Source organism: Papilio polytes, unplaced genomic scaffold (assembly GCF_000836215.1).
Source record: "Papilio polytes unplaced genomic scaffold, Ppol_1.0 DF824102.1, whole genome shotgun sequence".
Lineage (NCBI taxonomy): Eukaryota > Metazoa > Arthropoda > Insecta > Lepidoptera > Papilionidae > Papilio > Papilio polytes.
In genome coordinates this window covers 355,272-378,129 of record NW_013525102.1, presented here as the reverse complement: position 1 = coordinate 378,129, position 22,858 = coordinate 355,272, and the positions used below count along the sequence as shown (strand labels likewise).

The 22,858-nt window shown below is 35.2% G+C and overlaps 2 protein-coding genes across 3 annotated transcripts; one reads left to right on the top strand and one right to left on the bottom strand.

Annotated features, from left to right (window-relative positions):
- The first annotated feature begins 112 nt into the window (after positions 1-112).
- Positions 113-22,287, top strand: LOC106099674 (rab3 GTPase-activating protein catalytic subunit). The gene is made up of 4 exons (XM_013278278.1): positions 113-1,463; positions 1,685-1,872; positions 19,661-19,916; positions 20,172-22,287. Exons 1-4 carry the CDS (start codon positions 213-215, stop codon positions 20,931-20,933), a joined length of 2,457 nt encoding a protein of 818 aa, XP_013133732.1. The 5' UTR covers positions 113-212; the 3' UTR covers positions 20,934-22,287.
- LOC106099673 (vasorin) lies at positions 2,449-18,932 on the bottom strand. Of its 2 annotated transcripts, none has more exons than XM_013278276.1 (5): positions 18,482-18,932; positions 6,508-6,669; positions 4,780-6,357; positions 4,155-4,695; positions 2,449-4,046 (listed from the first exon to the last, which is right to left on the bottom strand). In XM_013278276.1, exons 1-5 carry the CDS (start codon positions 18,482-18,484, stop codon positions 3,784-3,786), a joined length of 2,547 nt encoding a protein of 848 aa, XP_013133730.1. In that variant the 5' UTR covers positions 18,485-18,932; the 3' UTR covers positions 2,449-3,783. The 2 variants fall into 2 exon arrangements, with proteins under 2 accessions (XP_013133730.1, XP_013133731.1); XM_013278277.1 differs by having other exon boundaries at positions 4,359-4,695; positions 18,482-18,929.
- Positions 22,288-22,858: the final 571 nt, after the last annotated feature.

Sequence of the window (22,858 nt, the reverse complement as noted above, 5' to 3'; positions counted from 1 at the left end):
GTACTAAAAAATACGTATTATTTTGTTGTGGTATTTTAATGACTTCAAAATATTTTTTTCACCGTTTTGGCAGCAAAGGCAAAACTAGTTTCGTAAAAACTAACAGAATGACAAGTGACATTTTGGAACAACAACAAAGAATTTTGTATCTGTACATAATTCAAAACAGCTGTTCTTTGATTTTATTTATTTTACGAATTTAGCTTAGTAAAATGAATGAGGAAATCGATGAATATGATATTTATCACCAGGATTTCACTACAGTGTCTGAGTGGGAAGTGTTCGTGGCAAGACTGGAGGAGGTTATCAATGAGTGGCATTTGACGAAATCGAAATTGCCCAAACGTTCATCAGAATACACAAAGAAATGGATTACAAAATCAGAAGATATAAAGCTTCGTGGCATACACTTCACATTGTCGTATCATATGTTAGAACCTGTGAAAAATACTAACGAAGTAGAATATTCAGATGATCAATCGCTTCTTTCTGATTTACAGAAAGGGCTTTGGGAATCAGCGTCAAATTTTATGGATGATGTTGACGGTAGTCCTTTTCCTGTTTCTAATTGGTTCGGTCTAAAGAGATATTTAATGCTATGCTCTAGTAGTCCATTGGTAGAAGGAAGTATAATTAAACTGGTGATGAGTTCTGTAAACATAGCAATTGGTAATGTTGAGTGTGGTGTACCTTTATTTGTTAAAATAAGAGAGCATTGGCAAAATGTATACTTAGGTGTGTATGAGGATAACGATTACAAGACAAGTTTTGACACAATACATTTGAAGAGAATTTCAAATCATTGTTCTCATCTTAGTGGTCTTATGAGTTTGTTTAAATCTAAAATTGCATCACCTATAGCTCTTGATGCTGTTCTTGTATCTACTAAACTCTGTTTCGAACTAAAAGATTATGAAACATTTTTGTGGAAACAGAGAAATAATTCTAATGAATTTCTATCAATTGATGAATTTGATGTTAAGGAACTGACAGACCTGCCATTTGGAGCTGAAAATAACCCTATACAAAGTGCTTGTTTAAATGCAATTTGGCCGCAGTTCCGTGAAAGTGCAATTGTTGATTCTTCAATATATTCCGATATTGATCCAATAATGGCTCCAACATGGACAATAACAATAAAATTACGAAACAACATTCAATGTCAATTATCTGGAATTATAGATAAAATGATGTCATTGTTAGATGAAAGAAATTTATTAATGGATATATTAGGTTTAAGTAAGAGTTTGGGGCTGGTGAATCCATTGCACAAGATAACGGAAGCTCCTATAACAATATCAAAGCTAGTAAAAGCTGCAATTGGTCAGGGGACAAGTGTAACAGAATTTGTAGGACCAATAACTGATGATCTACTGATGCCATTGTTGTATTATGTTTTTCCCGATGCAATTGAAAACAGTAACTTTCCATATCCTGATCGGCTAGATTTGGAATCTAAGCAAGTATGTTAAATTACTATTTTTTTATAATGCAAATGTACCAAAAAAATATTTACAATGGCTTAATGCATGTATGGTAATGGCACCAAATTTAAGAAATTGACATTTTGTCCTTGATTAATTTTAGTTACATTTTTTGCAATAGAATTGAATAAAATCACTTTTGTACATTCTATTTTTTATAACATAGCTCTAATTGTGTAATTTTTATTTGTTCTTTGCAGAGTGAGGGCAGTGAGTCAAAACTGTGTAGTTACGTAAAGGCAAGCCCTAAAGATGGTTTGGTGTGGAGACTCTCGGTGACTGCAATCAGGCTGTTAGATGCAGGAGGTCTTCCTTACTTGGCACACATCTGGTATGAGTTTGTACAAGAACTACAATATCGTTGGGAACATCGGATTCTTTTACCGGGGTAAGTGACATGTAGAATTTATCTGTTTGTTTATTCTTATTAAAAATATTTTAATTTGCTGGGAAACAGATTATTGTATTAAAAACATATAGATAAAGCTATTTATTATTTTCAATAATTTTATCATAATACATAGATTCTCTGTACAATTTTCAATAATTAATAGCACCATTGGGATAGCCCATAAATTCACTTAAATCTATTTAAAATGAACATCTTTAGATTTTTATTTTACAAACACATTCTTAACATGTCTTGATACATTATATATTTATCATAACCAATTTTCGTATATACATCAAAATATTTAAATTAATATGAAAGTAATTTGGGATTTTTTATCAATTAAAAAAAAATAACTACTAATAGAGTATTGTTGAGTTATTGCAGTAGAGATTAATTATTATAACAAATATGGTATTGGTGTTTCCTAATTTTCATGTTTATTCTAAATTTCTAGGCGATTGTTTGATTACTCTATTTATTTACACTTACATTAATTATGTAAATTAATTGTTAACTTAATTAATAATGTGTTTAATTAATAATAGATAAAAATCTAGATCATTAACATAAAATCATGAATAAGTACCATAGTATTTTTAATATTTTATGTACATTTACTACCTAAATGGTAAATATATAATCTTGTGCATTAATAAATGAAAACAATTGTGACTAGCAGTATTTACTTCACACATTGTGTATTGCTTTTGAACAATTGCTGTAAGAATTCATTGATTAATTTAAAACACATATAACGCCCAGCAAACTCCTTGAACAAAAAGCGGCGTAGTGGGGGAAGTTTCGCGCACGTACGTTTTGGACAAAATAATTGACCTATTTTGAGTATTACTAATAATTAGGAATGAAAAATTCAATTTTAAATTTTAAGAACATGACAGACATGCATAAACAGCTTGTGCAATTTCTTTAGATGATTCTTGTTTCATGAAACAATATACATCATATACTATTTTCCTGGCTTGTCTTTTTAGAACAATGTTACTTTTCGTGGCATACTCAACACAAAAAGTCAAAACAATAACAATCAAATAAAACTTAACAATAATAAACAAATGAGACTCAATAATAACAACAATAGAAAAAAATTATAAACAATTATTACCGAAAATAAGTAACAGCGAAATTGGGCCAACAAAATTGGAGATAAGTGTATTCAGGAGTAAACGGAACATGGGGAACGAAGCGGGACGCAAAGGTCGACTGATTAACCAATAGCAACAGAGCGCGCGCGCGCATCCCCCCTTGCCCCGCCAAAAAGACCCAAAAATCGACTTCTGCGCAACTAAATGTTCAAGATGTTTGCCGGGCGTTATACCTATGTTTATTTTATGTACATTGATATTTTTAACGTACTTTATATAATTCTATATTTATTTTAAACATTAACAAATCGTTAAACACTCATAATATTAATATTTTTATAATTGTCATTTTGCATTTAGAAAGTTATCTCTTTCTACAATGAAAATTCACATCACATTATGTTATATATCGTTTTCTGTAACCCAACTTGTAAACTTTTATTATTTAAGTTCGAGTGGGTTTCGCTTATTATTAATACCTAATAAACAATCTTATTTATTAAATATACCTAGGTTCGTGTAAAGACATTTCAGTCAAGTATTCTAACTAACGTCGACGTAGTTATAAGTTATTAAAAATCGGGACTTATCAACTGTTGGTATCATAATTTTCCCATGTCCGGTGTATGCATTTATCTTGCTTGTTGCGTGTGCGACGGAGCGAGCGGCGGCGACGGTCGCGCGAGCGATGCTCATGCGTGCACCCCGAGGTGTAGCCCGAGGGGCCCTTTCGCGAGTGCGAGCAGCGACCACCCGTCCGTCGTGACTCCGCTCTGTACCTCGCACCGGTCTCTCCGCCGCGCTATAATGGCACCAACCCGCCCCGCGCAGTCGGATTTCGGGCCATATAAATGTCCATATCGTGATCCGTCCAGTTGTCGGACGTGTCACAGTAACCTAGTCCTATAGAGCCGACGCTATACCGACTGGCCGGCCGCGACCGTGACCGCGGCCTTCTTCTCGAGCCGGCGGTGCCGCCTGTCGCACCCCCGGCAGCGCCGCTCAACGACAGTCTCGAGGCGCGTTCCGAAGTTCCGCCCAACGACTGCCGCGATTGACGTAGATCTAGAAATAAAAGAATAAGAAAGTGTAGTATTGAATCAGTCTTATTTCTAATATCTACGAAGAAATATAAAATGTCTCGAAAGATCGGTGGAGGTCAGGGGAACTTACCGGCTCTCGATCCTAACAAACTGCCTGGGTATGCTGGTGGACCATAACGTCCGGATTGGGAAAAACTATGTTGTGACTGGCCGTCTGCAAGGGATCGAGCGCGGCCGGGTCGGCCCGGTAGGGGTTCCGGAGCAGCCGGTTCTGTATAGGTACGTGCGCGGGGGATCGAACGTGCACTATAAGCCGACACCTGATCCCACTCACGCTGCTTTCCGAAACCGCCGATTGTAGCTAGTGAAGACAGTGGCCCGTTGGGACTCGGCGTTCCTGGAAGACCACCGCAGCAGGCGCTGGGCAACTTCTCAGGTGCCTGGTTGTGCAGTCGATGTACGGTCCGAGATCGGCGACGTGATGCCGCCGCAAAGATAAGGACCGCTACTACAATAGTTCCGCAAATAGCTGCGCTCGCAGCTATTGTGATTTTGTCCATATTAGAGGCAGCTGCTGATACAGTGCGTACTTCTCTGCACTGTGAGTATGGCACTGTCTCAGGACTCACATGGACTTCTTCCAAAGAAATTACACAGACGACGATACATTCCTAAAACAGAACAAAGGCATGTTTATTGGACCTGGTACTTTAAATTAAAGATTTCAAGGATATACAAAGTATAATTCAGTTTACCTGTGACGGGACGTTTTTTATTTTAAATTCTCTTTCACTGGCTTCCAACGGCGGTCCTTGTTTGAAACTTTTATCTCCAAATAATCGGTATACAACGCGGAAGCCGAGTATGTTGGCAACATCCGAATCCCATTGGATTATTACTGAGTTATCTTGACGATAAGCATTTTTAACGATAACTTCGTTAGAATCGTCTATTTTTGGTTTTTGCTGAGGAAAGTTCATAATTAATGGAGGTCTTTGATTTGTACCGTGCCTCCAATTAGGTACCGCTGGTTTTGCTGATGGTATGCGACTTGGTTTATCACTTGTAGTAGTTGTAGCTTGTACGCTAGCCTTGCTTGTCGGCTCTTCGTTTGCAACTGTTGTTGTTAACACAGTTGTAGATGAACTTAAAGTTGTCCGTAAGCTTGTTGTCGACGTTGTGGTACTTGGACTAGTGTTTAGATTAACATCATTTTTCTCCGTCGTAGATGTCGACGTACTTATGGTTGGAAGCAATTTCTCCAAAATTGTTGTACTCTCTTGATCGCAAATAAGTTCACTTGGTTCAAAGCTATAAAAGCCTCTATCACGGAATCGTGCAGGGTTTCCGCAAAATTGTGGATTCCTTTCACGAGAGGTAACTTGTAGTTCACCGCTACGTATCCATTCTATTATCCAGCGGAGGCGGCAATCACAATTTAAGAATCGTCCTCCCACGCTTAGGCCACGAAGTGTGTGATTTAAATGCGCTAAAGCCTTTTCTGGAACAGTAGGCAATGGGTTTCCATCTAATGCCAACAAAGTTATAGAAGGATTCTTCAAAAAAGCGTCAATCGGTACTTTGTTTAAGAGATTAAATCCGATATCTAATACTCTTAGTTCAGTTAGAGTTGCGATTGCGGCTGTGGGAAATTCTGGCAATAAATTATTTAGTAAGCTTAATGAACTTAAAGTTTTTTTGATGCCGCTGAACGCGTCCTCTTTTAAGTTAACTAGTAGATTTCTTTCTAAATTTAACGCCGTTAAGGAATCTAATCCTTCAAAAGTTCGACTTCCTTCAGGACCAGGAAGCTCTCTAATGCTATTTTGAGAAAGATCAAGAAATGCTAAACTACGAAGTCCTTTTATACATTCTGGAACAACTTTCTGTCTAGTGCCTTTCAGATTGAGATTTTTAAGCGAATTCTCTAATCCTGTCAAGGCTTGAGGTGCCAAAGTAACGTTATTGTCGGACAACTTTAGTGTCGTTAGTTTTTGCAGAGTGATAAAAGCGTGGTTACCGACGCGTGTTATTCGGTTTTTTGATAAATCTAATAATGACAGATTGGTTAAAATCCTGAGTGTTCTTACGGGTACCTCCGACAATTCATTGTCTTGTAAATTCAAGTTCTTCAGGTATGGTCCTTGTCCTCTAAACGCGTCGTCTTCTATTCTTTTCACATTGCATCCAGATATTTGTAAGTTATGAATCTTAAGGTTCGAGAAAATGTCATCGCTTAGAACTTGTATCGTAGAGTTGTTTATATATAAAAGGTCAATTGATATTTTGCGGGCATTAGAGTTAAGCGCAGTCAGGAGCATGGGGAAGTCAACCTGAAAATAAATATATTTAGCATAAACTATTGTTTATCCATCGATTCATCGATTGGTGCAGATGCGGAAATCTAAAAACCATCTTATTGTGCGTATTGAAATATTTGTTGTATTTGCGTTTTACATACATTAATATTTTTTAATTGTTACCTGGTCACATTGTACCGAGAGATCCCGAGCCAAGTTGAGTGCGCAGACGCATGTAGATTGTAGTATCGGCGTATCCTTCCAAGGACATTGCGCTTGTGCGAGATGTAACATGACCAGGAGTAACCCGAAATATGATTTCAGTTTTTCGTGAGCGTGACGACCCTGAAAAAAACATGATATTTTTTTTTACTTTCTTCGTTTGTGTAACATTATGTTTCTTATGTAAAATGTAAGTAATATTGCATTTTCAAGTAAACTTCCGTTTCCGTGCTTAATAACACGTTGTAAATAGATTGCATGGTTTATGTGTTAAATGTATGTTAATTGAGCACATAGAGGATAGGTTGCATGTTGAGAGACTGTGCATGTGAGACTGCATGCGGGGCGATCAAGCGGCGCGTGCGCCAGCGCGGTGGAGAGAGAACGCCACGCCGATGCACCTGCCTGGAAATGCCGGCTTTCCCTACACTTGCGTCAATAGTTTGATGTACAGTATCAGTCTTTTTAGAATAACCGTTAATGACTGGTATGCTTCGCCAGAATTGGATGAACTGAGACTTAAATTTACAGATAAGGTATTTGCTTATACGAAATTTAAGACTGAAAAGTATTTTTGCTCCTAAACAATAACAATTAAACTTTTAAATTTGTGTTGTATATCATAAGCATGGGCAATCCGAAAGTAGTCCCTAAAATGTATATTTGATGAGACATCGATTAAATTTCTAAACATAGATGGTGCGGTCATTGTAACAGATGTTTACTCTCACGGGGCCGGTTGTGTTGTAAGACGGTAACATTGGCCCGTTTGCGCGACGCCGATTTCGCTGCTAACGGTACCTGTTGCTGTTACATTCCTATTCACCGATTCACTTTCGCATCATCTTTATTAACTTTGACATATTTTATTATACAAGATAGTAATTCGTTACTGATGAAGTTAGCTTTAAGATTGTTAATAGTTTCATGCACATCCCATCTCTTAAGAGTGATTGAACAGAGGAAAATAATCAGTGCTCTTTAACATTATATTAAGTAAAATTGATCATTAAATATATGTTTCTCAACACGTTTATGTCGAATAGTATATGGTTACGTACATACAACGAACCATTGTTGCTAATTGTGTGGGAAAATATATCTTGTAATGATGTCTAGGTCAAATAAAATACTTTAGAAGTTAATCAATTATAGGAGATTTAACTTAAAACCATAAATTGTGAAATCATGTATGTGGTTTGTGTGGTATGTGGCAACATATGATAAATGATCTTCCATTTGAAACAATGTACTGGAAGTTATGAGGTTATGAATTTGATTAGTGCATAAAGTACTATGGCGTACTAAAAAGTACTTAGTAGGTAAGGCTTTATAAAGTACAAGGCTTTATACATAAAAACCATGGACATTCCTTTTTGATTTATGATTCGTTTGAATTTACATTTCGATCCAACATTTCATTCCAATTTGTTCGCAATGTAAACGCATTAGGAAGAGATGAATTGGAAATTGTCATATTACGTATTCTGGTCAACAATGTAGCAATATTTTTGAGCATGCATTGTGCTAAACATTATTTATTATTCGTCCGCACTGCGCCAGAAATTTTTGAATGCATGAATTCATTGTTTTTGAAGGAAAATAATAGTAAATTTTAGTGGCAGATGGTTGTAGATTTTACGTTCTGTTAGGTTGTTTGGGTTATTTTAGTATAAATTAAATTGAATATGTTAATATTCGTTCTAATGCTAAATTCTTACTTTGCATCCGAGTAAGTATAGATAAATGGTTTGGGGTTGAAGATATATTGGCGACGATAAAGTTTTATGGCGTTCTCGCGCCCGAAAACGTATTTCAAGTCGGCAATTGGTTTCCTCGATCAAACTTTAACCGCTTCCGAAGTTGTTAATGTTTATGAGAGTCGCATACTTTGAGGCGCGATTCAATTTGCCCGCGACGATGTGATGACTTCCCTCACTCGCAAATTAGTTTTATAATGTCGTCGAACACAACGAATGCTCATTATCAAACTTTCGATCAAAGATTTTTTATTTTCATTTATGTATTAGGCGTAGAGCGTCGGTGGCCACCGACGTCGGTCGGTGGTTATAACCACTGAGGTTATAACTTGATTTGTAATCTACAGGTCTTGGTTAAACAACCTCGGGCCAGCGTGGTTGACTAAGGCCTAGTCACCCTAACTTTAGGGTTGACTCCGAGCCCTCCAGTGGGCACGCATAGTGAGCTGGTGATGATGATTCGGCGTTTATTTTACATGTGTGTTTGGTGTTAATGTTTTATTGGATGCTCTTAATAGACTGCGTTTAATTTTCTTTTAGTATTATTTATTTCAATTCTATCCCGTTTGTTGTTCTTTATGTGGTTGTAGTGAGGCAGACGGTTGAATAGATATAATTAGCCGGTACACATCGATTACGTTTGTGTGATAATTGTTGAAAGCGTTTGGAAACGATAAATCAGATTTCTAAATCGAGGAACCAGTATAAACAATAGTTGGGTGGTGTTATAAACAGTTAGTAGTTTACGAGTCTTAGAAATATAGGGTCATACTTCATACCTATAGTATAAATGCGAAAGTATAGATGGATGGATGGATGAATGTTTGTAAGAGTTTGTAGCCTAAACGGCTGAACGGATTTTAATTAAATTTGGTATGGATGTAGACGATAGTCTGGAAGAACACATAGGCTCACTTTTGTTTTTTTTTATTCCACGCGGACGGAGTCGCGGGCGAAAACTAGTTATCTATAGCCATTTATATAAAACTAGTAAAAGATATTTGTCCACTGTCATTTGCAGCATAAAATGACTCATTCTATTACTTATAAGATAATCTTGATTTCTGTGTAAAGAATTCAGATGTTTTAGTGAAAGTTGAATCTAACTTTTTAACATGATCGTCAATATTTTTGGAATGACTAGCGAATTTTTACTTTCTATGTGATAATTAGTTTCACCGGTTTTCTTCTCCAATGTCAATGATAATATGATCGGTATTTTAATGTAGTTCCGGAATCAGCGTACATAATATTAATATTACAGGTTTGGTTGCAACTAAACTTTTTATTTATATCAAACTAGCTGTTCCCATGCGACTTCATCCGCATAAAATTATAAAAACTTAATTTTATCGTTCATATTTGTCAAATTATCAATTGCAAATGTCAAAATGACATGACATGATGACAAACCATGGCAACCTTGCTTCCTTGATGTTGGCAACAACTTATGGTCTCTTTCCCAAATAAGGGTTTTTATCCAAAATATTTACCCCCTATGTTTAACGGCGTGAAAATATATAGCCTAAAGCGTGACGTAAGTGTAGGGCTTTTTATTGAAAAAGAGTTATTCGAAAGTATGCTGTGATTGTTGACATCTTAGGCAACAAAGAAGTGTGTGTTTACGTTTATTATATTAGTATAGATAATCTTTATGCATTAGATGCACAAATGCGAAAACATAATACCATGATTCATAATTATTATTATTATTATTATTATTATTATCATAATAACTAACACATTAGCAACAAATAAACTGTACGTAGTTGATACAAACGAGTAAACATTGTGTCCTAGTTACTTGGTTGTACTTCAACTAATTTTAAAAACTGTGGTGTACGAAATAAAACGCAAGCGTAGGGTTCGAGATGTGTAATCCGACTGACCAATAATTATGCATAATTAATAAGGTAATTCGCGGACAGTTTATTTCCGGTTACCTACATTACAAAAACATATGACCATGCATTAATGAGAGCATATTAGTTATTCAATCCTTCTATTTTGGCTCTAACTAATATTTATCTATTCTATCGTTTCACATTTCTAAAAACTTTTTTAGAACCTATAAATTTTCCCAGGTAACCCAGATATAACTTTAACATAATATCATCTATACTATTGTTATAAAGAGATTTGTGTTTTTGGATTTTCGTATGTCATACACATACATGTATTGTAATAACTCAAAAACTACAGGGCCGATTTCAGAAATTCTCTCTCCATTAAAAAGCTGCGTTATCAGAGAGTAACATAGGCTGTATTTTTTTATTTTCACGCGGGCGAAGACGCCAGCTACAACTAGTCGTCGTCTTTGAACATCTCATTAGATTTAAACGATCACGATTTTTTTAAGTATAGACGTGTCAAGAGAAGCAACAGTTTTTGCAATATCGCCCACTGACCCCGAAGTGCTATGCCGTTATCTTGGCGATGGCTACCGGTACCACTGGGTTACGATTATGGACGGTAGGACCGTACCGTAATCCGTTCATACTGGTGTAAATCGCATTCCTATACGTAGGTTGAAAAGCTCTTAGAAATAGCAGTCAAAAAAGTTGGTGCAGTTTCTATTCGTAACAATTTTGTATGCAAAGATGCAATAAGTTAACAGACTTTAGCTATAACTTGAAGTAGTTTAGAAAAGTTCATTTATTTACCGTTAAATTAAACTATACAACAATCATTGCTTTCTTATTAAGGAAAGAAAACTGTTTACTTAACGGTTTCTTGACTAAGGAAGGGTTCGAGAGAATATTCAACGTGGGAAGAAAGCATAAAGGTAGGCATTAGTGGGCGCGGTATAGTCGGTCAGTACCGCTCTATGGTTATTGCAGTCGACTTTGTATTTTATGGTCGAGGTGTGTTTTGGTCTGTTGATACTGCTGGCCATTGTTACTGGCCAGTACCAATGTTTGTTTTCTATTTTCCTATACCGCCTTTATGTTGCGTAACTCCTTAAACTGTTGATTCATAGTTTTAATTTTGTATTTTCTTATTAATATTACAAATGCGAAAGTTTAGATGGATAAATGGATGTTTGTTATAAGGTATCTACTAAATGGCGATTAGATTAGGTACCGATGTATAATTTTTACCTTTGATTTGGATATGAAAAAACGCAAGAGGTCTTATGAGACATGGTGTGCTCTTTGACCGACTTCCCAAAAGAAGGAGGCACTCAATTCGTCTGTATAGTGTTGTTTCCAATAATTTGACGAGTAATAAAGGTTGTAGATAATATTAGTAGATCTACACAGGTATGTTTTTGCGCTATTATGAAAGGAATTTACAAAAGCTTTTAAAGGGAATTAGCGCGTAATCAAAGGGCGGTTTACTGCCTACGTATTTTGTCGATCGAAATCCATTATAAACCTCGAAATGTGTGTGCGTCAATTTTATGACATGATAATATAATAAATACTAATATTATTATATCACACCTATCGTACAATGGGTAGTAGAGAGCTGTAAACATTAAAATTGTTATTTACCATAAATTACCAGATCAATAAGTTATTTTGTAGCAAAAAATCTTATACGAATCGTCTGCAAACGTAGTTTGAATATTTTGTCGTTATCATGCAGTATATTCAATTTATTAACATTAAAAAATATTTCGCAGACACGATATTGGTACACGATAAGACACGCCGATATAAAGTAAAAAATTGAACGCTCAATAAAAAGTTTTTTTTTTGTGTCACTGTCTACTTTTTGTACAGAATGGTTATGCTGATAATCACACGGTAAGATAGCTTTAAATTAATTTAAATTTTCTCTCCTTAACTTTTGTGAATCTATATCATGATGGATTCAATATTCGGACTCCTTTTATACTTTACTTAAATTATTGAGATCAAAGCTTGAACATATCTTAATAAATTCTATATCACCAACTTGCCGATAGAAGGTATTGTGGAGCAGTAAGTCGGATCACGATCCAATATCGCTACGGACCGCCCCCACCTGTCCCCACTCCCGTACGGCATCAGTCCTATACATTAATATCCTATTTAGCTCTCCTTCACTACATTCCGTTCACCTGCCTCCATAAAAATAGTACAGTGAACCAAGAATGCTGGGAAACATGTGGAGTGCATTTTTGTAGGATATTGCCCATGTTTGCACATTTAATTGTAAATCTAAAGATTTTACAGTACTTCATGCCTTTTTCAGTTAAGAAACATTTAACTGACCTCAAAAATGACATGGTACTCGATCTGTCTGTTTTTATATTATTTGACTTTTAATTCCGATGATTGTTTTTAGAAATAAAAATAAACAGTACTTTTTATTAGTTGATAACGAAATGGCAGCTGTTTATTTATTGGATAATTATTTAATGAACCTTCGATAATCTTATGGTGAAGCAGAATAAGCATAGTTGTACTTAAATTGGTATAAAGAAACAGTAGTGTGAAGGATTTCAGAATAGCCCAACGCCTACACTTTACTCTATAAATAGTGCAGTATCAGTATTGTCATATAAACTCTAAACATCCTAGAATACTACCTACTTACGTTATACGAGTGTAATAAAGATTTAACATTGAAGTACGGTGAGTTTAAATAACTGCATGTGTTCACTTTTATAGTGTTGTAACAGTTACCTGGTTGTGTACAACAGAGATGCACGTAACACGAGCTGCTAACGCGCCATGAATTCGCAAATAGCCGGCGCCAGTTAATGGACGACGTGGAGCTTCGTAACGTAATGATTTAGGTTCCTTTCCTCAAGTGCCGGCGGAACTTCCTTTGTTTTATTTAAATTATCATCTGTAGCATTTATGTTTTTGATCTTACGATAAAAATAATTATCTTAGTTAACGACATAATTAGTAATAATTTGTTTGTAGAGTATGTATTTATTTTATAATATCAAGAAAATAATTCGACTGTACTAGTTTTGACAAAGGCATTGCCACGCTCTCGGTGTTTTATCGTAGCTAATAATTTTATTATATGATCCAATAAGTATTTTTATTAATTTTATTACTTCGAAAGAGATCTATTTTATGATAGCTTTTGAAAATATATGAAGTTAGGATGGTAAACGCGGAAGCTTTGCTTTAATATCCGTTATTGCTACTTTAATATTATGAAGTCCGATACAAAGAAAATTATGCTGCGAAGGAAGAAAACATTTGATTTACTATCATATTTATTTTAAAAACACTCTTGTCTGTAGATTGATGATTACTAAAATTGTACAAAAAGATTCATTCGGTTTTGTTTTTTGAAAATAATTACTTAAAACTTAGTTACAGAATGCTATTTAATGTTGCTTGTTATCGCTTGAAAGATCTCAATAGTTATGGATGTGGCTATTAGCTAATTGTATCCTATAATTGTTAAAATTGTAATTATCAAGAAAACCTGAGATGGCAATGAAAACTAACACGTCAGTGCAATATAGAGTTTCGAAAATATATAACTATAGTATGATATCCTTGGGCCTCCTAATTCAATGGTATAAGATACTTAAAAAGCGTCATACGAGTATGTGCACGGAAATTTTATTGTTTCAAGAACTATATTCACATTACTAAGGAATAATTGCAGTATTATTGTGTGGTTTCTTCAACAGTCTATGAACCGATTCATATTACACCTGTCAATGCTAACCTCGTTTGCCACATTATAAGTCCAAACTCTGTATTTACCAACTGCTACTTATTAGTTAACGGATCGTTACCCGTTTGTAGGTAAGTGGGATTATGGTGCGTCATTTTGTGCGTATTGGTGTTGGAGAGCTGCGTAAAAAGTGCAGCGCTCTGATGCGTTGCGAGAGACGCCGGCCGCGATGTCGACTGACGCGAAACACGTTTGTTAAGATTTAAATTAACATAATTATAGTTGCTGACATACCTTGTATGATGTGTGCATTGATCGAGTTTTAGATAGCTTTGTGAACTTATGCGAAATCTCTATTACGATCGATTCAACATTTAATGCGATGGTTTAATTTTTTTTTTGCAAGATGTACAGATTTTTGTACAGTACCTACGTGGCATATCTTTATGTTTTCAATCGCTTACTAAGATTTCTATGCAAATTGAAAATAAATATTAAATATAAACTATTATTTGATTACTTACTAATAATTTAAACCGTTATACCGGTTCCGAATACCACAATAATTGTTTCTTAAATGTATAGTTTTCGAAAAAATATAAAATTTGAAAGTTGGGCTCGGCCTATTTAATATTCATTAATTCCATTTATAGTGCGTTTTACGTTTTTAATACAAATCGTTTGAGAAACTTGTTTCTAACGGATTTATTACGCTACAGTTATATGTTAAAGTTTAACCTTTCTGTTATTATTTAATTAAACCCAAAAGAAGCGAAAAAGACTTCATTATAATCTAGGATTCCTTTAGATATTCATTTAGGAGGAACTAATAAGAATTTTTGAGCCTTACTTTGACTATTTGTGCAAAAAATCTTTAGTATACCATATCATAGTAATTATTGCTATATTCCATTTCACATATGCGATAAAGGCATAAATTCCCGATCGGATGTTGTGACAGGAAGTAAAATTGATATCGGGAAATATCATCATTTCGCAGGAAACAGGCGTGAAATAGGTATTTATTGTATATGCGTTTAGTTTGATAATGTACGCACTATTACTATATTTCCTTTTATTTACTGGCCTGTAAACAACTTTAGCTGTTAATGTCCCTATAACTTGTTCATAGTTTTATATGGTTAATTTCCCTACTGATATGGTATATTCTAAAAGAATCATGTGACAACCCTAAAATGCGCGGGCGAGTCCCGAACTCCAATACATCTTCACGACCCGTCGCTCTTGACGGAGACGAATGCGCCACCTGCCGGGGTCAATGCACTCTTCCCACCTGATCGCATTACGATCATATATGGACATGACATATTATATATTACATACATGTGTCAACTTGATTTTAATTGTACCTATATTATTATCATTTACTTTATTAGTACTAAGTAATTTTATCATCGTTAAGTTGCTGAAAACTGAACTTGATTTGAAACTTTGGGTTAACCATAATTCAAAAACATTGTTATCGGTTTCTTTTAAAGAATAAAAATATCTTTTTGTATAGTCCAACCAAGAATTTAAAAATCCTGGACATAAGCCCAGGATTTATAATAATTAAAATTCTTATATACGCAAAGAAATTATTTTCATATGTTTCTGCAGTATGGCGAAGGTTTTTATATACCTGGTCAAACTATGCCAAGTGTTTTAGTAATAGAAAACCAAGTTTACCAAATCAAAATTTACGTTTAGCATGTTAATATTTCTTATTACCAGCCCTACAAAGAAACTACACTTTTGAAAACCTCTATTTTCTAGATATAATATAGAAATAATGTCCTCATTTAAAAGTTATCCATTTACTGGATTTTGCACCTTTGAATATCTCCTAATTGAATCTAAAGTCGTTGTAAGTTGAAAAGGATTTTTTGTTGTTATCGGGAATTAAGTCGGCGTCCTTTTCTATCTTCAAAGCAATCTCTTGCGATTGTATCTCTGAAATTCTTCGCAAACTGTCTCTATGTTGTTTTAACTTACTCGAAAACTTCGCTATATTTTATTCAAAAGAAAAACCTGTTGTTAAGCAACTTTTGAAACAAAAACAAGAAAATTGCCGTTAGAAAGTTGATGAGATTTTGTTGTATACTAATAAAAGAAAGATTTGAAGATATTTTTCCGGTTAAATTTATCTCCACTTATTCCTAGTTTCTAATCTCTTTACCGTATTCTTACATGTTAATGGGTAATTGTTACTAACCTACAAGTTGTTTATAATTTGAATAAAACCTTTTCGGTGCACAATATACGTTATAGTATATTGTTCGCCAAAAAGTTTCAGTTAAAATTAATTAACGTATACGTGACCCACTGTCCTCATACGTTTGTGTGTCGTTCAGCTAACTTGAACTTCACTTTCGCGCTAAAACTAGTCGTCTTATGTGAAAATATACTCGAAACCAACTGTACTAAAATTATTATCACCGAACAAAGATCTTTATCCAGATTAGATATATCAAAACTTTAATGATTCACTTGATACCGATTCAAACAATATTTTTCCCTAATGTGCTATTATTTCGTATTATTGCAGTTACATAGGCCGCTAGTAACTACATTTACCGTAAACATATATACTTTGGTAAAATGATTGACCGTAAACAACTTCCCATTGTATAGCAATGTCTCCGCGGACACTAGAAAGGTATTTTAGCTTAAACAAGGCAATTTCCGAGACAAATATAAGATGCAAAGGCGCAGTGAAAGTTTCAGTTTTGCTATACCGGTTATTCTGTACGTTTTGCAGAAACTTGACACTTTCGATATTGAGATTTTGTTAAAGTAAAACATCAATTGGAAGTACAATAGTGATATTGCAAAGTTTCAAATCTATCATCTGATAAAGGTTACCATTTCTAACCTTTTTAAGATTAAAAGAAGTAAAATATCGCGGGCTATTTTAGGTGACGTCAGATTAGAAAACAATTGATAAACAGAGGAAAGCAAGCTCTTAAATCTGGCTTAATTTAATCGCAAAATACTCCAATTGTCGTGATCAAGGTTGTTGTGTACACATTTATCCAAACGTAGAGTAACCGTCATCCCACGGTACACGCACGGTACGGAATCTTAGCACAGTTATTCTTCCCATTGTCTCTCGATCGTCTCCGCTTTGTTTTTGTCCAGTCGCTCTAAGTCTAATGAGAAAACTGTTTTAGCAAAAACTAGTGTTAATTGACGATACATTAAAATTGTCTAGCAAGTTTCCGCGTGTTTTTTCTCAGACGCTTTCGCTCATGCATGTCTAATATGATTAGAAACTATAGCTATATGTTTATCGCAGTAAAATTCATACATTTCTTTGTATTACTCTTCGTTTAACATTTCTCTTATTTTAATCGTTCAGTATTTCAAATAAGTCAGGTAAATTAAATATAGTTGCATCGATTTATACTTTTGCTGTTCGCGTTTGTCATTTTCTATTTCCTAGAATGATCGTCTCCATATAGTTTTCACTCAATGAATTATTGAGTCGGCTGTGAGAGGCTTGGTCGCATGTTATGAATCTATAACAAGACTCAGTTATATTCTAATAAGAAACTCATCTAACTTTATACGCTTATTTTCAGTTAATTGAATAGATGTTATTACGTATGTTGTTTATTATCCTCGTTATTTTATTAGTATCATATTTCATCTATTACACATCATGATTGTTTTACTTTGAATAGATGATGTTATTTTGGTTTATTTCAATTATGATTTTTATTATAATGTGACATATTTTAGTGTATTGTTCATTGTTTGAGTATAAATTTAATTCTTATTTTATACTGATTTTGAAACTAATAACTGATGTTTTCGATGGAATTTGATGATTATCTATTTTTGACCGACTTCACAAAAGATACCTCCTTTTTTTTTAATATGACGTGATGAACAATTTCCACACCACAAATTTGATAAAGATATATTTTATAGTAAAAGCATTTTGAACTTAAGGTTGGTTGAAAGCTGAAAAGTTTTAAATTAACTCTAGCTTGGTGGTTTTAATTGCAAATGCAAATGTACTGTACTCTAGGTAAAGCACATTGAAAAAGTTCGAAATGGGAACTATTCATGAAACAAAAGCAGCGATTGCCTCGTGCGGTGCTAAGTATGTCTCCGGCCGCCGCAGATATTACATTAACTTCAAGTACAATGAAATTCGCCAACTAAACAAACTGCTATTAAACATATTTAACCCTGCGAGTATCTCGGACGGAAGAGTTATCATTAAAATGTGATTAAGGATGTTTTTAAAGTACATTTCCTTCCATTATATTTAACTACTGTACTGCCTTTAGTTTTCATAGTTTTTTAAACGTGTGGTAAAAACGTTGGCTTATTAACGATGCAATAATACTTCAAGAGATTTTTTATTCATCAACATATACAATAATTACATTATCCTCGTTTTTCAGAAAACGATTTCATCTTCTGTAGAGGTGAACTTTTTTTAATTCTCACTTATTCACGTAAACAATGTTTACATGTTAATTGGAAAAGTTTTTTAAAAGTGGGTCAACGAACGCAACAAGAGTTTCCATCCACAAAGTAACTGATTCACGACAAATATGATCAATAAAAAAATCTCTTACCATTCTGCTCTAATTATCGGTAAATATTTAGAAAATCCTATGTTCACTTTGTCAACACTCTCACGAATATTTTAGTAACACCAATTGTTTATCATCGTTAAGTCACACGAGGTCACTGTCAAACGAGTCTCGAGAGATTTGTTTCGATAGTTGAATTTAGATACATGTCTGATGCGCCGGCGTCCGTGGTTAGCACGCGCGTAGCACTGCGGGCCGCGTCGCCGGCGCCCCACCGGCGCTCCCGACCTACTCCCATGCCGCTCATAGCCACCGCCACCGATGACGGTAAACAAACGGTTCACCGACCGATTAGACGTCTCAGCATCGTGAAAAACTTGGTACATTGCCGCTCGCCTCCTGGCCGCGTCTGTTGCTCATTTGTAATTCAATATTATAACGGTACCAAGAGCGTTCGCGCATCGCGCGTCCGACTGGATCTGATGATTCTGGGTCACGACATAGATACGAGACGAGATATTTCGGATGTCATCGGCAGGTGGCTCGCCCCAGGCCTCTAGCGGATTTCGATTCGCTGCTCTGGGAAGCTGCAAAATTTGCATACTCGAAAGAGAAAACGATTCGCACATTAGCCGGAGAGCAGCGCGCTGTGCACTCTCTTGATTTGTTTGCTTTCTTTTCGAGGTCGGACGTTTGTCTTCCTAAAATTACCTTCGTAGTGAAAGTTAAACGGAATCGACTAAACGTGACAGTTGTTATTTAATGAATAAAGAGTTAAGACTATTCTTAATTTTTTTGTACGAAAGTTTTCTTATACGTGCTCGGTTGTGTGCTAAATGACTTTACTTTCAAATTAAAATGTCGCTTAGATATATCATGGTTTATACATATCATTGTACTCGTAGTCCTTAGAGAAACAAATGCTTTCTCCAAACATAACAATGGCGGTAGTCGAAAACAGTTGTGGTACGGAATAGAGCGTTTAAAACGTAGCCAAACGAATCATCAACAGCTAAAAAAATTGTTTGTTATCTCGATACCGTTCTTGACTTAGCTGTGCATGCTTTAATGTTCAAGGAAGTTATTCAGACGGTATGTGTAAATAGAATAAAAACTATAATTTCAAGATTTATAGAACTTTATAAATCAAATAACATAATAAGAGTGTAATAAGCTATCATGCAATCAACCCTGATATAGTAGTATTCTTTGTTATAACAGCGTAGCGGAAGGTCCGCCGAACGCGAGGACCTGCCTCCTACACCAGAAACTGCAGCTGCTGAACTGCTGCGTGAGACGTGTATCACAAGGTGGTGTCGGCGGGGCCGGTAACTCCTCCGAGGATGAGTTCTATGATTGCTCGGAGGGCGAGGCAGGGGAGGACCAGCTGCCCTGGGACCGCCCTGTGGGGAGACTCGCCCGTCTCGGCAATGAGACCCTCAAGAATGGGGCGCCGCTATACGTTCCTCGTACACAGGTTTGTACTTGTTCAATCAGGCTAGTTCTATAAGTTGCTGGACAGCATAATGTAACTCGCGGCAAAAATGAACGTAAACAATAATTGAATAACGCGGTATCCGCTTGACCGCTACGTCACTGCTGTTACGGTACTGCCTAGTATTTACACTGTTAGATAGAGTACTGTTGCTTCTGCGACGGTATGTAAGTTATGTTGTCTTCGCTGTATTTAGATGGATGTATTTTAAAATTGGTTTTTTATCAATTCATATAGGATCCCGCGCCGAAGACAGAGGATCAATTAGAAGAGGATGCAGAACTCATGGTGCGACTGGGTGATGATGCTAAAGCTTCGGAACTTCGTGCGAGAATGATGAGTGCTTCGCTGCTGTCCGACATGGAAGCGTTCAAAGCTGCCAACCCCGGTGCGGAGCTATCTGATTTCGTCCATTGGTATTCTCCCCGAGATTGGAAACCGGATGATGGTGGGTCATTAGGTGATCGGATGCTTTTACCGGGTAATCCCTGGGTCGAAGCATGGAATGTAGCCCGACCTGTCCCAGCCTCACGACAGAGACGCCTGTTCGATGAAACTCGTGAAGCAGAACAAGTTTTGCATTTCTTACGCTCTCGTACAACAGGGGCGGTGGTTGAACTCTTACTGCCAGCTGTACTTAAAGCTGGGGCATTAAAAGCAATGGCAGAAGGTGCTACAAGTAACGGTTCGAATATCGGTGGTGTTGATAAGAGACGTACTTTTGAGATAGCCGCTAGGGAACTGTTTGAGGCGGAAAAAGAATCATGTAGATCGGCGTGCGTTCGTAAAATACTTGGTAGTAGCGCTGAAGGAAAACCTTTAGATGTGGCTGGGAGGACTAGGGTGCTGAATGCGGTAGGTGACTCTCTTCCTGCGCCTTTTCGTAAGGAGTTTACTCTGCGAGTGAAGGACGCTGTTGGGCCACAAGTGCTGAGAGCTGCTCTCGCAACTGACATGACTTTAGTTGGCGCCTTTACAGAGCGCATCGTTTGTTTGTAGCGACACTTACTACATTGTAAATATATGACAGTTGTTGTAAGTTAAAGTGTAGATAAATTGTAATACTTTAATTAAAAATTATTTTTTCAATGTTCATTAATAAACTTGCCTTATTCGTAAAACTTATCGTGTGCAACTAAAGAGGATTTGATATAGTTAGTTATTGATATAATTACGTGATAAAATTCTGTTAATCGTTTTTAATGTTTAATAGTAGTTAAGAATATATTTTTTTTTCAAGTGCGACTCTTGTATTACTCAGAAATTTCCATTTATGTTTTTTCAATGGCTTTTACCGTTGATATAAAAAGTTACAAATTGTATATTGCATTGCTGAGAGTATAATTGGGTCGAGTAGTTTTCAATATTGAAGAATGGTTTATTGTTCATATTTCATAAATAATTTGTACCTACTCTACTTTGTTCCGAACATTTTCATTTTACAGATATTTTATTGCTATATTTATTTAACAGTATTTGCTGAAGAAGTGGTATTTAGCATATATCCACAAATTTAATATCAAGATTATCCCAGATCTTTAGTATCCAGTTTGGTTTATTTTTTATCGCATTTTGTATATTAATAAGAGCGGATCCTTATAGTATATGCGTCGTGTAGCGAGGTACATGGGAAAAATTAACCATACTACGGTTTAAATGGATAAAAAAAAATTGTGATACAATTAGTTCAAGTCGATCTAAGAAAAAAAAGCATTGATTTATTTTTTATGTTTGTGGCCTCTATGCTCGTAGAAGTTCAATTACAATAGTTGTATTTAGATTATAAAATATGAAAACAAGATTACGTTTTACGAAAACTTGCTTAGGTTATGAAATGAAAATGGTTGTAAGCATTAAACGTTTTAGTTTGTCTAGACGACATTTGTGCGAGATAATTGCTAAATACTTTTGTATGTTAGTAAATGTTGAAAACAAATTATTGGATTTGACTAGCTAGAAAAATAATATATTTATGTAATGGTTAATAATAATAATTGTTGTTATTGATTAAAAAAATTGCAATAAAACACGGTTATAGTACATAAAGATTGTTGTAGCAACGAAAGATTTGAATATGAACCTTGGAAAGATTTTGATAATAAAATAAATCGAATTATTTAAACGAAAATGGTTAGTGTTATAAAAATTGTAATTATACATATATTTAATTTGTCGTTTAAATAAAAAAAAGGTTCTTTGTGATACCACAACAAAGTTCTGATTTAAAACATTCTTTAATTTTCGTCAGCTTTCTTTTTATTCTTATGTTATCGGTTAAATTGTAGAAAGTGGAATAGCGACATACGCTAAATGCATTTTGTTGTTGTTTATGTAAATTTTATACAGATATTATCTAAATATACTAAATGAAAGTGAAATCACAGTTTTATTTTATCCTTAATTAAAGTAAATGATAAATAAATTTTGTTGATGGATGTTCGTAAGTATGATTTATACAAGTTTTATTTGATGAATGTAAGTGGGACAACTACATCGACTTCCGAGAGGGGATTTCGACTGACACTATACGGTCCGTCACGTTTCGAAGTTGCCTGAAAGATTCTTCGATTACACCTTACGTAATTAATTCTTAAAGAAATTTACAAGAACCCTTGAAATTTTTCCATAAGACAAATGATTAATTAGAAAAAAATATTACACTAAATTTCAAGAAAACTAAAGAAGTTGCAAAGGAAATTAAAGGTTAATTACCAAGGTATTATTTTTTTGGTTACATTATCATTCCAACTTGAGTATTTTCTGGTCATCGTTTTGTCGAGGCTTAATATTTGGGCACAAAGAGAAGCTTACAGCCTCCATTTACCGGCTACATAAACACGAAGCGGGAACGCACTCATCCGGTTTGTTTACGAAGCCCAAATATTGATTCAATATTTTTAGCCGGTTAGGTGACGTAAAACAAA

Bases quoted from the DNA above. Each gene is read 5' to 3' on its own strand.
- LOC106099674 (XM_013278278.1), top strand. From the start codon at position 213: ATGAATGAGGAAATCGATGAATATGATATTTATCACCAGGATTTCACT. The intron at 1,464-1,684 runs GTATGTTAAATT...TGTTCTTTGCAG, and splicing joins TAGATTTGGAATCTAAGCAA to AGTGAGGGCAGTGAGTCAAA. The intron at 1,873-19,660 runs GTAAGTGACATG...TTGTTATAACAG, and splicing joins CATCGGATTCTTTTACCGGG to CGTAGCGGAAGGTCCGCCGA.
- LOC106099673 (XM_013278276.1), bottom strand. The intron at 4,696-4,779 runs GTAAACTGAATT...GTTCTGTTTTAG, and splicing joins TAAAAAACGTCCCGTCACAG to GAATGTATCGTCGTCTGTGT. The intron at 4,047-4,154 runs GTAAGTTCCCCT...TTTTATTTCTAG, and splicing joins TTTGTTAGGATCGAGAGCCG to ATCTACGTCAATCGCGGCAG.